Raw genomic sequence first — 25,002 nt, forward strand, 5'->3', positions numbered from 1 at the left:
GAGAGCATGGCGGATTCCTGCCATAATACAGAGAGATGTTTTCAGACTGTGCGGTGCTCTGCGCATCAGATTTGGCTGTAACTTGGATAAAAAGAGTTTCTGTGCTGCACGCTCAGTCTCAAAATTAAAGTGCTGAGTGCGGCTCCTACCTGGCGGCCCCAGAGCTAGTAAAAAATGGTACATCCTCCATTTTAAAAATTGGAGAGAGGTGGAGCCAACATCCAGAACAGCTCGCCACTCTGCAGCCCAGAGCTGCAACTGATTCAGTCACAAGAGGCTCCGCCATGTTGGACTGGGCGTGGCAAGCTCACAGTACCTGTTTTTGACCCAGGAATGTCACAGCTTAGAGTCTTAAGCGCTTAGCGATTTAAAGGCGCAAATCAAACATGTTTCTGGACAGTAAAAAAATTACAGATTCACAATAGGACAGATTCAGACATAAAAGACCCCCATATGGGTCACAATGTTGAATAAATGTATATAGGCTTGAGAGAGAAAAAAAAATATAGAGAATAAAGTTAATGCCTTAAAAAAGGGTAAAGTCTTTAAAGAGACAGAGTACAAATAGTTATAGATTAAAAAAAGTAAAGTGATAGAGTAAAAATAAGCCACGTAAAAATGAAAAATTCACAGAGAGTCTGGATTATGTATTTTATTGTGTTTTCTTTGAAATTTTTGACTGTAAAGGAGCTAAGTACAGAAAGACATTTCATTATATGGGCTGCCAGTCTAAACCAGAATGGACATCTTAACGGTATGACTTCAGGATTTGAATCTAAGAACATGATGCTTTGGAAAAGAGTTTCTTCTTTTGTTTTCACAGAGGACGAGACTCTGTGGATTGCTTCTATCCCAATATGGTATGATAGACCACGCCCTCCTAAAAGGTTGCTGTGAACACCCTCAAAAATTACTTTGCTCAACTGCCGACTGAGATAAACCCAGCAGACAGGATATACCATAAAAGACCTAAATAACAGCACCCCCACTCAACAGGAAGCAGTTTGGAGAGAAAAAACTGTGCCCATATTCCCAAATATTGTTCATAAATGTTCTTTTACATTTAAAGGGGGATATGATATAGAGATAAATAATTTACATTGGTATGGATTTTAAGGTCAATTGTTATATGTATATGTATTTCTGATCTTGATTAAGGTATTGTAATTGTGTAGTTCATTTAAAAATGTAATGTATAATTAGGAAATATAGGTTGTTAATGGATAATCATTGATAATAGTTAAGCTTGTAGTCATGTTATTAGATTTTCTAGATATGTAGAGATATATTTCAGTTAGATAGACATTCTTCATATCTTTCAAAGACTGCAGAATATGACATTTAATGTTTTAATAACTTAGGGCTTTTTCATGACAATGAGACACATCTGCTCTCGACAACACCAATCTACTTCAAGAGGAAGATGGGCATCAAAGAGGCTCCTTATGGAGTTTGATAACCATATGGGCAAGAAACTGCTCTTGCCTGGACTGTTACATAAACTGGACATAAAGAACCCACAGAGAGAGGACTGCTGAACTTGCCTAAAGGTGAGATGTTCCTTCTGGGTTCCTGATTCATGAAAGAGTCTGCGAGACATTCTGCAGGACACAGCAGAAAGTGACTGAACTGTCTTTGGAATTTCCTGCTTCATGGAAAAGTCTGCTGGACACTATGGGCCTGAAGGCTGAAGATGGATGCCCCAACGGTACAGAGGAACTTTGGGTGACTGTCCAGGCAGCGAGTTGTCTCTCATTTCTAGAGTTTGAAAGCTGCATATTTCTTGTTTACTTAGGTAGCCTTATATCCTTCTGGAGTCTTTGATGGAGTTGAAGAATGGTTCAATAGTTATAGTTTTCCTTAGTTATAATAAAAGAAAATAGATTTAAATATTGTAACTGTAATTCTTGCTTGATAACTCTTTTGTTACATGTAATTTTACTATGTTAAAGTTAAAGCCTTTCTTTTTTGTTTAAAAAGGGGAAATGATGGAGGAATGTCTATGTGTTACTTTCATTATTAATAAAGATACTGCCTTGGCCCTTTAAGAGAACAGAAAATTAGGTAGGCGGAGTAGACAGAACAGAATGCTGGGTAGCAGGCAGTGGGGAGACACTTCAGGCAGTCACCATAGTGAGTCTCCATGCTTCTCCTCTCCGAGATGGACGCAGGTTAAGATCTCTCCTGGTAAGCCACACCTCGTGGTGCTACACGGATTACTAAATATGGGTTAAAGGAAGATGTGAGAATTAGCCAATAAGAGGCTAAAACTATGGGCCAGGCAGTGTTTTAAAAGAATACAGTTTCCGTGTAATTATTTTGGGCAAAGCTAGCCGGGTGGCGGGACACAGCCCGCTGCTTCCTTCTACATCCCAGCTAAAGAAACATTTTTTTAAAGTATAGTTTTGAGGTGCCATTACTCTCTTTCTGTCAGGGCATGTTATATGATCATTTTTATTGTGGGCAGCTGGGCCATGCTGCTTCACATTTTTGTCAATTCTTGGTGAAATACATGCACAGTAGAAGTCTCGATTGTGAAAACGAGTGCTCCATGGCCCCCTGCTTTATTTGCCAATTCAATAAATATCTATTCAGCCACTTAGAGGCTTTCTGCTATTTGAGAGTACTTTATACTTCTTTGTAACCTACAAAGAAGAGTTGGGAGCCATCTCTGACCTTGAGTCTTAATAAGCAAGCCAGTTAGAATGGCAATCACCTCCATGACAAATATACAAATGCAAGCCCCTAGAGGAATTTAAAGAGAGCAGAGATTTCATGACTGGTGTGTGTGTGTAGCGGGGGTAAGTGAGGCTTGCAGGAAAGATGCTATTCTATTTTCCTTCTGTTTCTGTGGCAAACAGCATGACCATCACCAACTTGGGAGGAGATGAGAGGGCTTAATTTAACATATAACCCACAGGCCATCATGGAGAGAAGCTGGGGTGGGAACTCAAGGGAGGAACTAGAAAAGGACTAGAGAAACTCAGCTTACAGGCTTTGTACCAGGCTCATGTTCCATTACCTTCTTACATAGCCCAGGTCTACCTGCCTAGAGATGGTACTGCCCACAGTGGGTTGGGCCTCTTGCATCCATTAGCAATCAAGGAAAGGTCTCCACGGATATGCCTACAGGGCAATCTGGTGGTGACATTTTTCCAATTGTAGACATACCTCCCAGGTATGTCTAGCTTTGTGTCAAGGTGCCAAGTCCGACTAGCACAAATGGCATCGGGATTGGACTTAGGAAGAGTGGGAAGACTACAGGCCAAGTGGGGACAGAGCCTTTCAGATGTGTGAGACTATGCCAAGATGACGTGAATAAAAACCGAAAAGAGCTGTTGAGAAATAGGAAGCGGTCAGCTTCTGGGGAAAGAAGGACAAGAAGACTGGGGTGCGGCATGAGGCTTGCTAGGAGCGTGAGGAGCCTGACTGTCATGGTTAGCAGGCTGAAGTTAATTAGGCAATGGGGAAGCCACTGTGAGTGCCAGAAATATCTTAGGAAACGCAATCCGGGGGTTGTATGGAGAATGGTGGAAGTTGGGAATAGACACCAGAACATCTAGCTCAGGATAGAGGTGATGCAAGCGCAGGGCTTGAAAAGGGACAGAACTTAAGAGCTACTGTGGAGACGATAGCTGGAGAGGTTAGGGCTCTGGACGCTTTGGTGTGGTAGGGCTGAACATAGGGACAGGAGGGGGGAGGAAACCAGATACCCATGTTTGATAAAACCGGCTGGGAGAACAATGGTACTCAGCAGAAAAGAAGAAGGGGGGTATCAGTGAGAATTACTACTGTGTATTCAGGGTAGGCAAGAAGATAATGCATTTAACTGTAGAGGCAAGGAATTTGAATGCTCTGGGATAAAAAGGAAAGATACCAAAAAATTTTGGGAAAAAATTAAGTATGTGTATTTTACTTTTAAAGACTTGTAGACTTCGAAAACATTTCATTATTTCTGTGTTTAGTAATGACAAAATTCAGCCAGACTTGAACCTGCAAGTGTCCAACTGGTCCGCGGCTATGCCCACTGTTTCTTACTGCCCTGGCAAGTCCCTGAATCTGAGCTGTAGATGTAGACCAGGCCCACTAGAAGTATTCAGAAGTCTCAGGGAGTCTGAAGAAGATGGCCAAGGAGAATCTCTGTTTAGAAAATGAGGGGGGACAAAACATACAGAAGGGGACTGGGAAGTCAGGTAGGAGGGAAGGCAGCCATCACACAGTGACTTGAGAATCACAGGATGTAGAGTGTTCCAAGAGGAAAGGGCTTGACCAGCACTGCTGAGGGCTGCTGGGGGGCAGGGACTGGCAGCGTCCTTTGAGACGAATGACTTCATCGCTCTGCAGGTCTCCGTAAGAAATCCCAGGAAAGCAGAAGCAGTGGTCTTTTTGAGGCTAAGAAGTCACGGCAGGCCATATAAACTACTTCATGACCTTGCAGGGGACAGGATGTGGATGGCAGCTAGAAAGGGTAACGGACTGACAAGCAGTGGGCGGCAGGATGGATAAGGGCACCTTTGTAGAGGCATCAGTGAAGGGCACGAGAGAGATGGAGCCAGACAGGGCAAGAAGAGGAGGAGGCTGGACCATAAGGCTGAAAGTCACTGTGCAAAAAAACTTAGTCATCCGTCTACTAAAAGAGCAATGGCGGTCCTCTGCAGTACCATCATCCCTAGGAAGAAGAGAGAGGCCCTGACACAGCACACAACGACATGACAGGTAGGCACTTCAGTGTGCAATCCCTGCGAACTGGCCTCTGGAATTCTTCTATTTCCATCTCAAGTATACTGGCTGGGGATGTGGCTCAATGGCTGAGTGCTTGCTTAGTATGCACGAGGCCCTGAATTTACCCCTAGGACTGCAAAAATAAATGGATAAATAAATAACCTGTGAAACCTCAACACTTTCTCTTTCTCCTCTGAAAAGGTCTATGTCTTAGTCTGTTCATAGCAATATCAAAAACTTGAATGGAGAAAAGCCAGAAACAGCCCCAGAGACTAGGCATTCCGAGACTAAGGCACTAGTCAATTTGACACCAGTGGGAGCCTGATTCTTGCGGATGTACCTTCTAGTAGTGCCCTCACACATGGAAGGGACTAGCTGGGTCTCTCCAATCTCTTTTAAGGGCACGAAGCCATTCAGCCACCCACCTTCCAAAGGCCCTATCTCCTAATACCACCCCTCTGGGGTTAAAGTTCCAACAGGTGAATCCTGAGAGGACACAAACATTCAGGCCACAACACAGCCATGGCCAGGACCGCACAGTGAGATTCTGTCTCAAAAACAAAAGGGTTTGAAGTAATTCCACCATATGCAAAACCTACCTAAGGTCCAGCCAACACATCAAACAACTGCTCTTTCCTTGTACATTAAATATGCACTGTGCTGGGTGGTGGGGAGATGGGAGGAGCCAGGACATCATCCATCCTGTCTAAAGTGGAAAGTTCTTCATTTCCACATGAACACAATCTCAGTAACACAAAAGTATCCCCTCTCCATTGGCTTTTTGCGTTAATGGTCCCCTTAATTGTATGGCAGCTGGTCAGGGTCAGAGGTGATCCAGGGAGCAGGCAGGTCCAACAGCTAAGCCCAGGAGAGCATTTACCCACTGCATGAGCCTCCAAGAGTCGCATTCTAATTTATGGCTTGGTCTTTCTGTTTAATATGAAATAAATAAATAAATAATTAAAAAAAGGGTCTGGTAAGATGGCTCATCAGGTAAAGGTACTTAAGAAGCAAACCTGATGATCTGTGTTCAATCACCAGAACCCACGAAGATGTGGAAGAGAACTGAGTCCATAGAGCTACCCCCTGACTCCATGCATGTTCACATGCAACACACAAATAATAATTATTATTTTTAAATAATAAATTGAGGTGCTGAGTGCGGCTCAGTTTGAAAGTCCCTGGTGAGCGGGTGCTGTGTCCTGGAGACTTAGTCCACACATTCTAAAACAATGCCACAGAGCTGGGACAAAGACTAGATTCACCAAACAATGTGATTGATGGTTTTATCATCACTAATTTCCTGCATTTCTTCTCTATAATTATAATGACACACGGCAGGCTTTCAAGTTATTTCCTGATTTACGCATGTCTCATGTAAAAACTGTGATTACATGCACAGTCAGAACTTGATATGAGTCAAAGTCTAGAAGGGACAAATACAGAACTGGGGTCAGGCAACTGTGGCAGTGGGTAGGGAACCGGGGTCAGGCAACTGTGGCAGTGGGTAGAGAAAAGCACCCAGCTTCTCCTTTTTCCATCTGAGCTTCTATGGTCCTTCCTCCAGACCTTCCAGCCTGCTTATCAAAAACAAATGGATAGCTAAAAACTAAAAACAAGTATCAGAAACCAGAACGAGGCCGAGCAACTTTCTGCATCCCTGTCCAATGTAAACCCATTTTACCCCCACACAGGGCAAATGCAGTCACCAAACACGAAGCATGCATCCTCCATTAGATGACAGAACAGGGTCCCGGATGCAGCAGTCCGTGTGGGACCCCACCAAAGCCTCAGCAATGCCTACCCTGCTACGGCCCTGGCCACACTGGCCACAGCCTAGTCCAGCTCCTCCCTCATCCCAGCTGTCCAGGTCTGCACAAACTCTGCTCAGTCTCTGGGAAGCAAAGGTTCTAAACCTGAACCCACAGACAGGATGAAAGGGTTCTTAAGACAGGGTGAAGAAAAAAAACCTGACATTTTTATTTTTAATTAATCTCCAATGAAAATGTCCTGTGTCCTTCAGTGATGGGCATAGACAAGAAATCAGATATTTGCATATTATATGACAATTTTTGTGGTCATATTAAAATATTCTCTCCATACCCACTACTTCCTTGAAGTTGGTGGTTAATAAATATTCCTCCAGATCTTGTATAACACATAAAAAAGAAAGGAAATAAATATATTATGGTTTATTTATTTATTTATTTATTTATTTTGGTTTTTCGAGACAGGGTTTCTCTGTGGCTTTGGAGCATGTCCTGGAACTAGCTCTTGTAGACCAGGCTGGTCTCGAACTCACAGAGATCTGCCTGCCTCTGCCTCCCGAGTGCTGGGATTAAAGGCGTGCGCCACCACCGCCCGGCTTTATGGTTTATTTTTTAAAATGTTGTTTACATAGGGCTCACTATATAAAACAGGTTGGCCTCCTACTTGCTCTCAAGTGCAGTTATTACAGATGCCACAACACGGGCTATTGAAAATATCCTGATAACTCTATTTCAATATGTCCAGTTTACCCTCTGGTCCTATGCATTTTATAATATGTATTTATAGGTTATCCTGTGATGGTCATTGTATATGGTACACAGTATCCCTGGTACCTGCCCTACTTGGTAAGAGAATATTTTATTCCCTGCTCAGTTCACCTGCTTCCTTCCTTTACCTCCAAATTATTCCTTCCTCTACCCTGTTCAAACATGTATAAAGGCCCCATATGGCCTTTAACAGAGCCAATTAATCTTCTTAATCCTTCTCTTTCTCTCTCTCTCTCTCTCTCTCTTTGACTCTCTGATGAGGCCAAGAACCTTCTTTTAGCTTGTCCTAAACTTTGGAGAGCTCTGCTCACCTTTTCCTCTACCCAGCCACATCCACAAGCACACTCATCTAGTTACGCCCTAACATCAGGCAAACCTCAAGGCCTCTTCATGGGGCAGCAAAAGCCCTCCCTCCCAGGAAGGTGACATAAAGTCGGGAACATGCAAAGCTCAAAGACAGACAAACTTAGAAAAAAATAGAGAAATAAAAGATATGAGATGCCCAGGATACAACAAAGTCCTCCACTGCCCCAGATCACAAGGACATCTAAGGAAGCCTAACACTGTCACCAATAAGTAAACGATGGCCACAAAGTCAGTCTATAACTTAGTGGTTGCTGTGAAGACCAAATTGTCCTGCTCTCGCCCAGCAGCCTCTGGATGACAAGGTCCTGTGATGGCAGAAACATCAAAGTTGTAAAACTTACCCAGAGAGAGAAAGAGAGATACCACACACAGGATGTACGCCATCTGGACTGGCACTGCCTTTCGGGGCAGCTGCGCTGAGGTTGCTCAGAAGCTGAGTGATAAAATTCTGTGCTGTCACGGCAAAGGTAAAGAGGAAGCTATGGTGCGGTTTTCAGCCCACGGAGAGACGGAGATGGCTTGCAGAAAGCAAAGGTGGCTACGTTGACAGTCACTCGGATCTGGGTGGGAGGTAACTAGTTAGCTTCATGGTGAAGCAAACACACACAGACAGACAGAAGCTGGGGTTCTTCCTGGAAGATAACATGAAGGAATTCCAGAAAACTGGACGAATAAAAAGCACCGAGAAATATCGTGCTCCCCTGGGGTCTCAGGAGGGATGAAGATGGAATCTTCAGAGTTAGGCTGCCTGGGGTTTGGGGCAGACTCCACTAGTAGCAGCTGTGTGACCTATGAAAAGCTAACCTTTTCTAACTCTCATCTCTAAAATGGGGCTGCTCATAACACACACCCCACAAGAGAGCCAAAAAGCTCACTGGTTTAAAGCACTTAGAACAATATTCGGCCCACAGAAAGTGTTCAATGGATATTAGCTCCTGTTAGCACCATCAGAAGACTCTAAGTGGATTTCTATCTTCCCAGAGTGGGTCTGGAGACCAAGGAGAGAAGTTATTAGCCTCAGTCTCTAGGACCTGGTAAAGCACAGATTAGGTAGATTAGTAGCAAGTTAGTTTGTTTTAGGGCACGGTACCAGATAGATTCTTCACTGTTCTATCCACGACCACCGTCCACCTGTCTACCTACCCAAACGTCATCTATCCATCTACCATCTATCCACCTATCCAGATCTCCCCCATCCATCCATTCATCCATCCACCCACCCACTCATCTGCCAATCATCCTTCCATCTATCTGCCACCCACCCACCGTCTGCTCACTCATTATCATCCATTCATCCATCCACCCATGCAACCATTCATTCATTCATCCAGTCTCCCCCCACCCATGCTCTGGTGTTGTGGTAGAACTTGCACATACAAAGATATTCACAACTGTCCCTCTACCCTCAGGAAATGCTTTTTTTTTATTTTCCCTGTGTAATAATCCCTGACTGTCCTGGACTGTCCTGGAACGCCTCGATTTGTAGATCAGGATGGCCTCAAACTCACAGAGATCTACCTGCTCTGCCTTCCAAGTGCTAGGGATAAAGGTGTACACCACCACGCCCAGCCAGGAAAAATGCCTTCTTAATCAGACGACCACCAATAGATGTGGCCACAAACCATGGGACACGTAAAGGCAGAGATGGAAGTTGGTGGGCAGAAGGGAAGGTCAGGACAGATGGGACTGGGCTAAAGAGAGGACTGGAGGAAAATGGCTGGGGCACAATTGGGAAACACTCTCGCATTGCAGGGCAATGCTGACTGTCCTTTCCTTGGGGCTGGTGTGGGGAGGGCATCGATAGGTTGCCTGGGACAGATCTTAGCGGGTTGTGAAAGCTAGCCAGACTCTAATCTTGAAGAACAGAGGAACCATCAGGAGGGTTTTTAACATGAAGATAGCATGGTTTTTCTTTGAAAACGAAATTTTGTATTATTAACTGGTTGGAAGGTGAGGGAGGTAGAGAGGTCTATAAACAAAAGGTCAGTCACAGATTTTTGTAGTTGCTTGTTTCACCAAGAACGAGTTCCTAAATTGGGGCATTTAAAATAAAGACAGGACAGAGAGACGAAACATCAGAAACATAGAGAGTCCCTCTACATGACAAGATACAAGTGCTGGAAAGCCTCATGTTAAAGAACAGCCTCTCTTCTTTAGATGGCGAAGCCTGACAGAGGTGAGCAGAAGAGAACATGACAGATTGTCACACTGGGGAAAGTAGGGGAGGTCCCTTGGGAGATGGCTACAGTTGCAGGAGGTAGGGCATATCTAGTCCAGAAAGAGTGAGTGAGTGGTTAAAGGAGCCTTTGGAACAAAGGCATTTTAAAGTAAAATTCATTTTCTTAGTGCAATGACCATAGATCAGGGTGCATCTACAGAGCTGGGATATTGACATTTAATCCATCCATCTGCTCTTTATTTCTCTATCCACACACCTGCTCACTGATTCATCCTGCCCTCTGGTTAAATTCACTAGCTGTGGTCTCTTAAAAACTAGCTCTCTGAAGCCAGTTAACCTGCACAGGCCTTTGTGAAAGATTCTAGACTTCCCCCTTCAAAGTTCTGTGTAAGACCTGGAGGGTAAAGGAAGGACAAGAAAGCTCCACCCCACAGGAACCTGGAGTCCAGTTCCATAAACAACTGAAGATAAACAACAGAAACCACAGGAGGAAGCAGGCTTGGGGTGTCCAGAGCGTGGCCTGGCAAGAAAAACCCTGGGAGTGAATGGATGGAGAGGTAGGGCTGGCCACCAAGATCGTTTACAAAAGACATGCTCTCAAGTAGATCCTTGCAGGTCCAGTATGATTCCAGTGGGTAAGAGGGGATAGGAAGGGAGATCCCAGAAAGAAGTAAAATCCCAAAGACAGAGGCAGGGGCATGCTGGCTGTGTGTAGGAGAGCATTAACTGGCAGGCTGCCTAGGGCTGAGATCTCAAACTCACTCTCCAAGCTGATAATCATAGTATCAGCACAACTTGAAATGCAGAAATCTGTTCACCTTTTTGGCTAGAGATGCCATAGGCCACCTTCTGGTATTAATATTTTAGGCAAATATACTGTATCAGCAGTAACTACTGTGTAATAAACATCTACAAGACTTGGTGGATTCAGTGATAAATATTTATTTTTACTGATGAGTCTATGTGTTAACTAAGTAACTTCACTAATGTGTTGTGTGATGGGATCAGTAATGGCCTAGGATGGCCCTGGGTTGGACAACTCAGTGCTTTGCCATGTGTCTTACACATTTTCACAAAGAGAGTCCCATAGACCTAGTAAAAACATTCCATCCTAGAGGAAGGTTCCTTAAGACTAAGGAAGAAAACAACTCACAAGTCTCAGGAAGTCCCTAAAACTTACCACATTAACAAGACCTTCCCTTGCCCAGTATAAGCAACAAGGATGCTAAGGACAGGAGACTCTCCACTCTTTTAAGCTTCCTATTAAGTTGTGCAGAGAACTCTGGGCATCTAGCTTTCATGAGCTGCCAGCTGTACTGGTGTGGGTGTTTTCAGTACTTAGCTGCCTTCTCTGAACCTGTAAGTAACCCTTTACCTATGAAGTAAGTAACCTCAGCAAACTCCCTGGCTCACCAGTTGGACTTTGGTGGCATTACTTTGGTCTGTTACTGGTTCCCATCTGTAGTGGGTGGATCATTGCTAGAAGAATTGTGCTGCAGAACAAAGACCAAATCCAAATGCAAGCTCTGCTTCTTGGCTGCAGGAAGCAGCTCAATGACCCAGCAAAGGGGTGGAGGTAGAGTAAAAACCTTGAGCACCAGTGCATCTGTCATGTGCAGTGAAGAGAGAATTATCTCAGAAATAAGCATGAGCCATGCGGCCAACAACACCGAGTTTCTGCAGCCCTGAAACGTATTTGACCCAGTAAATGTGCTGCAACTTCAGATTCCTGGCTCTTGCCAAAACATTTTTTCCCCTTTCTATTTTAGTTGCCTCCGTTTCTGCCAGAATTGACAGGGTAATGTTGCTTCTTTTCTAAGAGGAGGAGGGAGGGGAGACAGAGAGGGGAAGAGAGAGGGAGGGAGGGAGGGGAGAGAGAGAGAGGGAGAGAGGGAGGGAGGGAAGGGAGAGAGAGAGGGAGAGAGGGAGGGAGGGAGAGGAGAGAGAGAGAGAGAGGGAGGGAGAGAGGGAGGGAGGGAGGGGAGAGAGAGAGAGGGAGAGAGGGAGGGAGAGGAGAGGAGAGAGAGAGAGAGAGAGAGAGAGAGAGAGAAAGAGGGAAGGAGAGAGAGAGGGAAGGAGAGAGAGAGACAGAGAGAGAGAACTTCTGTTGTCAAGGAAAAGAAAAACTGTCCCAGTTCCTGCAAGATAGACAAAAAGCTCTATTTCTTCTCTCAAGCTGACATACCTTGATATTAGTTCTACAGAATCACTGAAATTGTGAACATTATGATCTCACATCATATGCATCTAGGCCCCCAGAACAAACCACGACTTTTCCTTACTGGGTACACGGCAGTTTCATAGACTGACTAATGGCGGGCATTGTTGGTCCCACTTTACAGCCAAGTGAATGGAGGCTCCAAGCCCTGGGCTGCTCTATGAAAATCCACAAAGTTAGAGTCCAAGGCTGCTGTGCTGACTAGTTCTATGTCAACTTGACACAAGCAGAGGGAGCCTCAATTGGGAAAACGTCCCTCTAGATAGGCCTGTGGTGCATCCTCCTAACTGGTGATTGATGGGGGAGGGCTCAGCCCTTTGTGGGTGGGGGCCACTCCTCTACTGGTGGTGTCCTGAGGTAGGAAGCAGCCTGAACAAGCTATGAGGAAGGAACAGCCAGTAAGCAGCACCCCCTCAGGACCTCTATACCAGTTCCTGCCTCCAAGTTCCTGTCCTGACTTCTCTCAGTAATGGAGTGTACCCTGAGAGTTGATACGATCTCTTTCCTTCCCACATTGTTTCTGGTCATGGTGGGATTTTTTTTGTTTTTGAGTTTTTTTGGAGGGGGGCTGTTTTATTTTGTTTTGTTTGTTTCTTTCAAGACAAGGTTTATCTGCATAGCCCTGGCTGTCTTGGAACTCGCTCTGCAAACCAGGCTTTAGATCGAATTTAGATCTACCGGCCTCTGCCTCCCAAGCGCTGGGATTAAGGGTATATGTGTTGCTAAGGGAATGTCAAGTGTAGAATAGTGAGTGACTTGCGGTGGGATTAAAAACACCAAAAACAGAAACCAGAAAGCCTAAGGGGTCAACAGTAAACTGACCACCACTGTGTCCCCTGGAGCCCTGGAGTCTTGCCCTAAACTCAGACTTGGCTGATGTCAGGCAGCCTGGGGCTAAGCCTCATGGCTACCTGTTCAGCATCCCAGCCACTCTACAAAAAGAAACCACGGCTCTCTCTGGGTGACACCGCTGCTTGCTGGGCCTGTGGTAGGAGATGCTGCCCCATCTCACTCCAGCCCCTTTGTTTGCTGCTTGCTGCCCTGGCCCCATCAACACATTTACTATAATGCTAAAGAAGTTTTCAAAGTGTGGACTGAATTCCTGTGAGCAAAGGCCAAGGGCAGGGTTTGGCACAGAAGCAGGGCAGCACAGGGGGTGGGGAGCTGGAGATCTGCTTGGCTGCCTGAAGAAGAAGGGAAGACACCACCGCAGGGATCCCTAGGTCATTTCTTCTTGCTAAGGGAACATTCCCCAGGGAAGGGCGACTCTACAAACTTCCTGATTTACAAGCAACTTTGATGAACAGTTTAAAGAAGACAACTCAGAATAGGAGGAAGGAGTGGGGACAGGAAGCTCCCATACCCACCCTTAGGGACAAATACCCAACTGTTGTGGCCGACACAGTCTGCATTCTTCAAGGGTTCATTGTACTACATAGCCAACTTAAGATTTGTGGGTGTGTGTATGCTGGCGGGGTACACAAGTTGTAACATCCATATGAAGGTTTGCTCTCACACTGTGGGTCCTGTGGACTGAATTTAGGTAGTCAGGCTTGGTAGAAAGTGCTTTCAACCTGCTAAACCACCTCACCAGCCCTAATCACCCCTTGCTACACTGCGGATACACAGCCCAGTTCAGCCTCAAACTCACTAGGTAGAACAGGTTGACCTTGAACTATTACTGGCTGTGCTTCTACCTCAGCCTCCCAAGTTCTTTCTGTGATTACCAGGGTGTGCCACCACATCCAACTCGTCTAGAATCTACTGCCTTGCCGTATGTAAAGACACTACTGCCTTTTCTTTAATGTGGAAGAAGTTAAAAATGTACGTGGTGCCACGAGAGCACTGAGCCTTTCTGTGTTTTTACACGCCTCCTCCTTCGCCTGCGGCCGTTTTGTTGCTCTGACTTCTAAGTGCTTTAGATGCTCTGCATAGTTCCTGTATCTGGCTTACTTCACAAGGCGGAATATCATTAAGGTTCAATGGTGTGCATGCTCAAGGATATCCATCTACCTACCTGCCTTTGTATTTTGGCGTGTGTGTGTGTGTGTGTGTGTGTGTGTGTGGTGGGGGGTGGAGATCTCATGCACCTGTGTGAGAACAAACATGCACCTGGAAGCAGTTGGGGTTCTTTCTTAATCACTCTCCGACTTATTGTTTGGGGCAAGGTCTCTCACTTACAGTGGAGCTGGCTGATTCAGCGGGGTTGGCAGGCCAGAAAGTCCCAGGGAGCCTCTTGGCACTGACTTCCCAGTGCTGAGATTACAGGCACGTGTTGCCATGCCCAGCTTCTTCATGGTGTCCGTGGTCAGAAACTCAAGCCTGTGTGGTACTTTGCCACCTAAGCCATATCCCCAGCCCCAGGATCTTCTTTTTAAAGGCTAAACAACATTCCGTTTTGTTTACTCATTCATCAGCTGACGGACATTTAAGTTGCTTCTACCTCTTGGCTACTGTGATTATAATGAGCATATGTATCTCTTGGAGACATGGCTTGAAGAACATATTTTCTTTAGGATAGATTCCCAGAAGTGGGATTGCTAAATCATCTGGCAGGTCTATTTTTAATCTCTTGAAGAACCTCCATACTACTTTGCATAATGGCTGTACTTCACATCAACACCAACACAGCTTATTCCAACTTTTCTGTCTCTTTTTAAGATTTTTCATTTACTTACATTGTACACACACACACACACACACACACACACACACACACAAAACGAGAGCGCTCTTGGAGGTCAGAAGAAGGTATTTGGTCCTCTGGAGCTGGAGTTACAGACAGTTGTGAGCTACCCAATGTGAGTGTTAGAGACTGTGGGTCCTCTGCAAGAGCAGCAAGTGCTCTTAGCCACTGAACCATCTCTTCAGCCTCTGCCTTCCTGCACAAGAGCGGGTAGCTTAACACACACCACGTGGCACCTCCTGGTGTCTGATGGGCAATGATACCAGACATCTTCTCATTTCGATGTATTCTTTAGAGTTTTCTATGCAACTCCTTTCCCAATTTAACTTTAATAATCAAATTTTTCTTTTCCTTTTGTGGTTTTCTTTCAAGACAGGGTTTCTCTGTGTAGCCTTGGAGCCTGTCCTGCCATCTGCTTTGTAGATCAGGCTGACCTCGAACTCACAGAGGTCTGCCTGCCTCTGCTTCTCAAGTGCTGGGATTAAAGGCGTGCGCCACCACCACCCAGCCAATAATCAAATTTCTACACAGTTTAACTATAATCCTGTTATCACATATATGATGTGTAAACATTTTCTCCTTTGCACAACATTTAAAAATTTGGCATGGTTCCATTTGTCCATTTTTGACTTTGCTACTTATGTTTCTGATGTCATACCCAAGAAATACCTACCAAATCCCAAGTTTTAAACATTTTCCCCACATTTTCTCCTGGGATTTTTATAGCCTTCATCATGGACATCTAGTTTTATCAACATGTTTTGATAACGCTCTGACCTCAACATTCCATTGCTTCTCCGACCATCAAAGGACTCCAGAAGACTGTAGTAACCAGTGCTGCTGGCCCAATATATTTGGAAATACACAGAATAGGGAGGACTCAGGCAAGCAGGTGGAGCAGGGGCCTCAGCTGGCCCCACACTCCACACAGCGAGTGGGCATTCATCATTTATTTATTTATTTATTTTGGAGACAAGGTTTTTTTTTTTTTTTTTTTTTTTGGTTTTTCGAGACAAGGTTTCCCTGTGGCTTTGGAGCCTGTCCTGGAACTAGCTCTTGTAGACCAGTCTGGTCTCGAACTCACAGAGATCCGCCTGCCTCTGCCTCCCGAGTGCTGGGATTAAAGGCGTGCGCCACCACCGCCCGGCTTGAGACAAGGTTTTATTGTGTAGCTTTGGCTGTCCTGGAACTCGCTTTGTAGACCGGGCTGGCCTTAAACTCAGAGAGGTTCACCTTGCCTCTGCCTCCCAAGTACTGGGATTACCGCTGCCTGGCAACTTTCAATGTTTCAACATTTGACGTTTTGCTAATTTATCTCAGGGTGGGCTGGAGACAGGGAAGAATATGGTGCTGAGAGCATGCCGCCCAGTTCAGGACCACCCTCCTCCTGCCTTATACCAAGGTTAGGTCTAGAGAGGTAGGGATGCTCTCGATTGTGCCCAGCCAGCCTGCCCCTTCTGCGCACTAGCACACGATAGGCGCTTGTCCATCTTACTTACAGACTTCCTCCTCACCGACACAGGTGTCATCCCACAGGGCCTGCAAATGTGGTGCAACTGTGTGTCCTCTGATGCCATCTGTGGGTACAACCATCTTCTCGGTGGCAGCCGCTGCTGGCGTGGTGGCCCTGCCATATCCAGATCACGACACAGTTATTACTCTAGTGTCCCACGAGCACTGCCCTGTAGTTACAGGGAGCAGAGTGGCTGCCATTCAAGGACCTGTGCTGGAGCTCCTCAGGGTGCCCTGAAGATGAGACCACATCAGTGCGGGGACTGTCCCAATGCAGGGCACATCCTAAGAATCCCAGTGTGGGACTGAGTACCGGCCATAGTGAATGCCCCATCTTCACGGTACCATCAGACTACCAGGCAGCCTTCTAGACCCAACGGGTAGAGCTGCATCCCTGGAGCAGGTCAAGTTAGATTTCTGCAGCAACCTGTGAGAAAAGGCCCAGGGGCAGGCCGGTGGCAGGTGGCCAGCCTCAGCAGTGCCTGAGCATGTGGCAGCAGGTGTGTGAGAAAGTTTGTTTTGCTTTTGACATCGAAAAGGAACCATTTCAGTAAGTCAAGGGTTGCCCAAGCCAGACTCCGCCTGTATCAGGCTTTGGACTGGAGGCCATTTTGACAGCAGACCCTTTAACTGCAGGATGTGAGCGGCATACACCCCATCTGAGTAACTCACATGAGGTGGTTACTAAATGGGACACAGAAACACAGGGTGCAAAGCAAGGCCTAGAGGAATGTCAGCCCGGGAGGTGGGCTGCAGGTGCCTGAAGAGCTGGAACAATGCAGGAGGGGCTGCGGGTGCCTGCTCCTGCCCAGATCTGCTGAGGAACAGTGCGGTTTTTATGTTGCAGAGCTGGGACCCCAAAGTGAGTCAGAAAAACCACCTGTTGCAGTCTGTCTGGTCAGAGAATGTGAGTGTTTCCTCCTCTGCAGAGACGGATGGTTTCCAACTTCTTGTTCCTGAAAGAGAGACCGCTAAAGGTCATGGGAATTGAGCAGGGGATGGAGGGGGAGGGCAAGCAACAGGATCTCACCCCTACACCTTTCTGCTCGCTGGGAACCTTATCATGGATGTGATGGCTATTCTTGGTTGCCAACTTGACCACATCTGGAACTAAAACTCAAGCAGCTAGAATCCCCTGTGAGGGATGGTTTTTTTTATAATTAAATCATTTGGAATGGGAAGACCCAACTCTAATCTAAAGATTTTGAAGTGGAAAGAGCCACCTTTAATCCGGGCCACAGCTTCTGGTGGCAGCCTATACAAAGGACAGGAAGGAAGGAAGCTTGCTTGCTCTTGTTGCCAAGTCCATCCCCTCACTGGCGGTAGAGCCGACTTCTTTGGGATTCTGGCATACACTGAAGACCAGCTGGGACATCCAGCTTCATAGACTGAACAATTACCTGGACCTTCTGCTTGTAGACAGCCATTGTTGGATAGCTGGACACGACCTGTAAGCTATTCTAAGAAACCCCTTTGATGTGTGTGTTCATTCATTTTGTATGTTATGTTCTTATAGAGAACTCTAATGGACTCTCCGGAATGCAGCTGTTTCATTGGAGGTCAGAATACACACCGCTGTCTCTGTGTGTGTATGTTTTACATGTACATGTGGAGGGCAGAACAAGCTCTGCTTTTGTCCACATTTTGTTTTGTTTTTGAGGCATGGTCTCTCACTGGATAGGGAACTACCCATCCCTGCCACTTACTCAGTACTGGACGTGTGTGCTACCATGCCCCACTTCATATATATTTTAGATCTTAGTCTTTAATGTCTATGTGTGCATTGCCTGCATACGTGTATGTGCACCACATGCGTACACGGTGCCCACAGAAATCCAAAGAGGGCATCAGATCCTCTAGAACTGAAGTTACAGATGGCTGAAGCCACTATGTGGGTGCGAGAATTGAACCGGATTCCTCTGCAAGAGCAACTAGGACTCTTAATCACTGAGCCATTTCTCCAGCCCCCACCCCAAGACCCCCATGGGTCCAGAGGATTGTGTTCCGGTCCCTGTGCCTGCAAGGCCAGGACTTTGCTGCCTGAACCACCTCCCTAGCCTGACAGTGCCTTTACAGGATTTGAAGAGAGCCGAAGATGCTGCCATTGCACCTGGAATCGGCCACAATTCCTCCTCCTGGTGAGAGAAGAGGCCCACAATATCAACTTCCGCACACAACTTCAATTTAAATTAAACTTCCTTTAATGAAATAAAAAACAAAAACCAATGGTGCATTGCATAATATTTGTGGCCACAGTATAAAACAACACAATTAGTTTGTATAACATTGGATATGGACGAAAATACACAAGACCTCTTTGTCTACGGAAAAGTCTGCAGATTCTCGTGTAGTACACTAGAAAAGAAACCCAACCTTGTTCTCCTAGTGAGCTTCACACATGTGTCACTGAGAATATGGTCACACAGCGGAGGAGAACTCACCTAAACCCTAGTTCCCTTCTTCCTGTTGTCAAAAAAAAAAAAAATTCCCCCCAAAAGTAGCGAGTCATGTAGTATTGCTTAGTGTTCCTGCTCCAAAGGTGCAGTCTTTGGCTCACAGGTGCCGTAACAAAATCATGGCTGCAGGCGGTCTGCAAAGCAGGAGGCAAAAGCCCCCAGAGAAACAGACAGAGGTCTGGGCAGGAGGGAGCTCTGTGGCTGGGGGGAAGGCGGGAGGGAGACACATATCGGGACATTTCTCAATGAGGATTTGATCCAGCTGGTGAGTCAGGGTGCCAGCAGATCCCATGCAGGAAAAATCTGAAAAGTTGTTAAAAAGCCAGAGTTTGCATTTTTCTTATTCTCTCTTTTTTTTAAAAAAAGTGAATCGTGTGTGTAAACATCATAAAGTAAACACTTTGAAGTAATTTCTAGGCTTCGATCTGAATGGAGCTCAGGCTCTTTGGGGGGGAGGGGGAATTTTTGCAACGAGGGGAAAAAAACCCAACCTTCTATAAAGTTTCTCTTTAAGAAGTGCAATTTCATTTGCCAAGGCCTGGCTCAGCCTTCCCTTCCATCACACCAGTACTTGAGGGGAGTGGGCGGGGCTCAGGAAGAACACTTCAGGGGGAACCCTATTTGGTACATCAAGAGTGTTTGGCCACACTTAAAGACTCACATCCCAGAACATTGATAGTCCCAAAAGGAACTAAGGTCCTGGGGCTTCTGACCCCTCTTCCAGCCCTAAGCAGTTTGGGGGTTTGGGCATGAAGGCCAGGGCCTCAGCCACTGAGGCTCAAATCTCAACACCAGATGAGAAAGGGGAAGGTAGGCCTGAACACACATCTGCCTCACCATCGGGTGCCTGCTCTGGCCCACCAGCAGCTCTATGTGCACCCAGGGCCTGCCTCACCCAAGGCTAAGTCTCTCTCCTCCTAATGAGGACGGCACGACAATGATCCTGAGTCTTCTTCAGTAACTGCAGGGCTCAAAGGCGGTAACTAAAGAAGTACCTGGCTCTACTCCCCTAATTCCTGCTGTACAGTCACCTGTACCCCACTTCTGATCTAGCGGTTAAGGAAGTGACATATAGAAAGGCCCATATCTGTCAGGACCCCCGTCTTCCTCTGGCCTCTCTTGTTGCGCGGGCTGCAACTGCTGTCTCTTCTTGTTACCTCTACACTTGGATCTACCTGGGCTGGACCCGCTTGGACCCACCCACTCAGAATCTCAGCACAGCAGCACAGCAGTCCCCAGGTGGGCAAAACAAGCAGAGGAAACTGGGTGGTGGACGCAAAAGCCACCGGGGGCCACATGGAGACAAGGTGGGGAGGGGGACCCAGCCCATGGTGACAAAGAGCTGCACGTGAATGGTCATCTATTTATATTACCTTATTGCTCAAAAACGAAGGAATCTTCCCCCGCTTGGAAGACAACAGTGTCAAATCCTTCAGAGCCAGAGGGACAAGCGAGGGCATCAGTTGGCAGTGAGCCTTGGTAACCAGGGGAGGCTTGTGGGTGCCCAGTGCTGTGCTAGGCTGAGCCTGGGTGGCTGAGACCCTGATGGAGACCTGGAAGGTGTGTCCATCTGATGTCCTAATTCCTGCTGTGCCCACTCAGGCAGAGCCAGCTGCTCTCAACCTGATTTTACAGGCCATTCACATGACAGTAAATTGCTGGGTTCCCTTCATATTCCTAATAGGAAGGCAAACATCCACAAAAATATACCCCTCTTCACTACCCCCTGCAGGGATCTTAAAAGGACTTCAAGGACTGAAAAGGTCACAGAAAACACACGCTTGCTCTAAGCAATTTCTGATTCCTTGCAGTCAGTCAGTATTGCAGGCAGCAGTCTGCTTTTGTGTGAAGGAGCTCGCGAGGCAAGTGAAGGGTGTGGCACACTGTGGCTCCCGTGCAGGTCCTGCGGCGACCAGCGACAGTGCCTCTCATGAAGGGACAGGGCACCTGGCTCAGCTGTGTAACTCCGATGCCCTCAGCTCCTCCCCTCCCCTGGGGTCGCTGGAGCACAGTGGCCCCTGAGCTGTCAGGGAGAGAGAGCATCTATTCCTTTCCTTGCCCCCAGTGTCCTCTTACTCTCAGACCTTCTGCCCTGAACAGAGGTGGCAGTGGATTTTTCTTCATACTCATTCTTAAGGCTAAGGTGGCAAGATAAGGTGCTTGGTGGAAAGCCAGATTCTAGACTCCAGGGCTGCTGTCTCCTCACTCTTACAGAAACAAACCCGAAAACAGAAGAGGGTGGAGAAGGGGGGAAGCACAAAGGGTGTGGGAATCAAGAAGTCACAGACGCTGAGTTTAGGTTCTAATATAGTTTAAACTCTTGAAAATGGGGACTGGGCAGGGTAGTCAAAACCACAGCTTGCCTTTGGTGCAGGTCTTTACCAGCTCTGGGCCAGCATGGAGGGCAGCAGGTAGCAACTCTACAGATGCCAGCCCCTTGCATCCGGATGCTAGCTCTCAGGTGGGCAGGTACCCGCTCACCCGCGATGACCAACTCTGAACACCTTCAGCCTTCCTCACCGCAATCCCTCAAATCAAAAGCGATCAACACACACAAATGAAGAGGGTTGAGAAGCCGCTAGGAGGAAACTAATTAGATCAGGGTTAACCGTTGAGAAGCTGCAGCTGGGGAAACATACACTCGATTGTTACGTATCAGAAAGTGCCGTGGGAAGAAGAGTTGTGTGCTGGTAAACATGTCCGCGCTCAGAACTTGACATGCAGAAAAGAGAGAGCGCCAAGTCCCACCTGAGATTAGAGAGGACTGGTTTTAGTGTAATACACTTGGTTGTAAAGTATTACTACTGGTCCTCTTCTCACCCCCGCCATTCCTACACTGTTCCTCTGTCCCTCCATCTCCGCTGCTTAATCCATCTCCATGGACATGAGCCGGCGGCGCTCCCGACGCGTCTCCCGCACCTCCTTCTTACAGCACCAGTGGGAACTGCAGTACCCGATGAGGCAGGACAGGAGTCCGATGACTGTGGACAGGCCCACGCCAATCAGCAGTGGGTACTTGAAGGCATTCAGCACTGTACACAAAAGAGAAAGAGAAAGGGTCAGTGCTGAGAAGGAGGGGGTTAGGGAGCACTGTCTGTGTCCCCCACCCCTACTCATCGGGTCTCTGCAGAGACCAGAGCTCCCCACATCCTGCACCTGGCACAGGATTCAGAAAGGAGTAGTCCAGCTATATTGAAGAAATGAGCCCATGCCCCCCACTCAGCTCTTCGGAGCTGGGCATGTGGGGGGGGGGGCACAGTAAAGAGATTTTACTTGATGCCTTTGAATGTCAACTTCCTTTTAGGGTTTTGGCAGGAGATTGATTTTAAAAGTCAGTATAAGGGCACCGCACATTGAGCAGCAGATGCATCCTTAAAGGAAAAAAAAAACCTGAATAAATCAATTCTATGCATCGAATAACTGAAGTGTACTAAGGATGCTATTTTAAGTAACACTATAGTAAATTATCGAGCAAAGTGAATAATCACTCCCTTCCTTGTTTGGTAAATCTGGATTTTCATATGGAGTTACTTCAAGCGGGGTTTAAGATGCAAATGAGGCAGAGATGACAGGAGTTTAGATCCCACCCCAGGAGCACCATCTTCCCTCCCAGCAAGCACCAGCATTTTGTGTAGATGCTGCCTCCATTCAGGTCCTCAATGTTTGGAACGATCTAATTTTCATGATAGCCCCATGGGAGACTAATGTCACTTTTTTTTTTTTTTTTTTTTTTTTAGGATGTGGACCAGAAAGTATTGTGGTACTTTGTCCTCCCAGTAGGGCATGGCTATTGCCATCTTCAAGTCAGACTGGCTCTGCTTACCTTCTATTACCTTCTATTAGACAGGTTTACTAACACTCCCTTTTGGGGAGAGTGGAGGAGCGGCTCATGAGGCCCTCTGCTCCAATATAGAAAGTGGTTGGTAATTATTGGTGTGTGTGTGGTGGGGATGGGGGGAAGGGCATGATTCTTCTTCAGTGGTACAGCTGCCTGTATGCTGCCGATACTCCTGTAACACTAATAAAGTCACCGAGTCACCAAGCGGACTTGGGTGATACTGTTTCTTTGCTTAGTCCTTGCTTTCATCAGTGGTGACTAGACGTGGACTTCCTCGGAAAGGTCACTCAAGAGAAAGACTCAGTGACCTGGGGGAGTTGGAGTGGGAAGGCCCCTCTCCTCAAACTGACTTGCTGCTAGGGAAGCACACTCTTGGTCCAGGCATCTCCTGGCCCTTGGAGCATCTGGAATCAATTCTTCTCTCCATGGAGTTGTTCCAAATGGCATAACTTTCTGAAGCTTTCACAGGGCAGACATTTATTCTCGGGAATAAAGGGACAAGTGTTCAGCTCTAAGATGCTCAAGGGGCAGAGATCTGATTGGTTTGGTTGGTGCAGATAGAGTGGAGTTGGTATGGGTCAGTAAAGCTAAGAGACACTCTCCCATCTTGGGGTTCCAAGAGGTCCCCACTCTGCGCTAGTGGCTCTGGGGGAACCTTTCTTTTTCAAAACAATATGTGATGGGAGGCTCAAGTGGAAAGATCAGGAGTTCGAGGCCAGTCTTGGGCTAGACAGTGAATTTGAGCCACATGAGATCACATCTCCAAAAGTAAAAGCAGCAGGTGGGCAAGAGTAGGCAGTCTTTAATCTACGCCTCCCCAGGAGGCCTCTCCGCCCCCACATGGCAGAAGCCATGCCAACCTTAGGATACAGTGAAACGGGTTTCCACACACCACAGAAGGGCCAAGGCTCCCACAATCCTTTCCCAGGGTTGTCACCAGGCCCGGACTGCAAAGCTTACAACATGCAAAACTGCTTTGGCCCAAGCAAGGCCCTAGATAAAAAACAAGCTGCACCAAACTATGGAAACCTGGATTCTATGAGCCATAGCAAAACACAAGAAGGAGATAATCCAGCCACGCAGCGAGGGAGCTCACCGTCCATCTTCACAGTTATAAAGATAGGCCTGGAGTGGATCTCGGCCTCCCTCTGCCAGGAACCTGTCGGTGACCTCACCCATGGAGTCACAGAACAGTAGTAGTTGCCAAAGTCCTGGTCCTCAGAGCCATGCACTTGCAGCAAGAATTCCAGCACGCTCACTCGCTCCAGGCTGAGAGTACTCTTCCAGTCCCTCAGGCCTGTAGTCACGACTCCCTTCCGGTCCAGGGAGGTCAGAAGGACGGGAGCTTTGTCCAAACCAAAGGAGTGTACTGCAAACCAGGATACGTCGAAGGCCATGTCGTCTGTGGATCACCAAGCAAAGCCCCGAGGTCAGTGTGTGAGCAGAAGTGATGGACACACTCCCCATGCCTGTGACCCTTATTTCAGGCTGGGTCTGTTCTACACAAAGCCTCAGGCAGCCTGTGATGATGAACTGTCACAGTCACCCCTGTGGCAAGGCCACACAGCCACAGGAAGTAGTGTGTGAGCCCATGACAAAGTGTCCAACCTGACCACCACCATAAGGAACCACGGGAAGAAGAGCAGGGGTCACTTTGCCCCCACAGACAGCCAGCCCTGTGTGTTAAGTCTAGGCATGATGTGCAGGGTCCCTGGGCTCTTCAAGGAGAAGAACTGGAGACTGGAACGACCATAGGGTTGAAAGAACAAATTGTACATTTAAAACAAAATGTACCTAACTTAAAGCTGTAGACAATTTGAATTGGATTGTTCACTTTGGTTTTTCCTCCCTTCTTCTTCCCCTTGCAGAAGTGTTTAAGCTTAGAACAAGAGGGGAAAAAAAAAAATCAGGCTGAGAAACTTGAACAGAGTTAATAGTCCCCGAGAGTAAAGCTGGTGGGTTAACTGAGAGTCTAACAGCCCCAGGGAACTAAGATGGGGGTGGCACAGAGAATGTGGAAACTGAGGCTGCATGCTAACCCAGACCCCCCCTTGACAGTACCAACCAACACCAGCTGCTGAGCTGAGAAATCCATCCAGAGGGCATGTGAGGATTGTGGGTCATACACACAATTACATCTTAAATCTGCTTGACAAAATTCCTTTTTCAAACAAACAAAAAACAAAAACAAAACCCCCACTGAGTATTGAACCCAGGGCTGTGCTGGGCAAACACTCTGCTGGCAAACTACATTACACCCCTGGCCCGGGACTTTTTATGTCAGTTTTCACCGAACACCACACACACACACACACACACACACACACACACACACACACACACACACACACACACACACGTGTACAGACACACATATAAAAAATAAACCAAAAAAAAATGCTACTAACAGCATGGGCAAATACTGCAAAACCACGCCTGTACCACAGTGAGTGCTTACTAAAGTGACAGCCCTCATCGCCATATGTGG

At 46.9% G+C, this 25,002-nt stretch overlaps 2 protein-coding genes across 2 annotated transcripts in view; both read right to left on the reverse strand.

The window, feature by feature from the left end:
• Cd101 (CD101 molecule) overlaps positions 1-8,076 on the reverse strand; it is a 42,148-nt gene extending 34,072 nt beyond the window's left edge. The window contains exon 1 of the mRNA XM_038311927.1: positions 7,967-8,076. Within this exon, the coding sequence (XP_038167855.1) occupies positions 7,967-8,009 (43 nt within the window). The 5' untranslated portion in view covers positions 8,010-8,076. The remainder of the gene's footprint in view (positions 1-7,966) is intronic.
• A 10,327-nt stretch (positions 8,077-18,403) lies between these two features.
• Positions 18,404-25,002, reverse strand: part of Ptgfrn (prostaglandin F2 receptor inhibitor) — a 69,578-nt gene continuing 62,979 nt past the window's right edge. The window contains exons 8-9 of the mRNA XM_038311267.1: positions 23,611-23,916; positions 18,404-21,708 (exon numbers count right to left, since the gene is read on the reverse strand). Of these exons, the coding sequence (XP_038167195.1) occupies positions 21,542-21,708; positions 23,611-23,916 (473 nt within the window). The 3' untranslated portion in view covers positions 18,404-21,541. The remainder of the gene's footprint in view (positions 21,709-23,610; positions 23,917-25,002) is intronic.

The sequence above is a fragment of the Arvicola amphibius genome, chromosome 14 (assembly GCF_903992535.2).
Source record: "Arvicola amphibius chromosome 14, mArvAmp1.2, whole genome shotgun sequence".
NCBI classification, from domain to species: Eukaryota; Metazoa; Chordata; class Mammalia; order Rodentia; family Cricetidae; genus Arvicola; species Arvicola amphibius.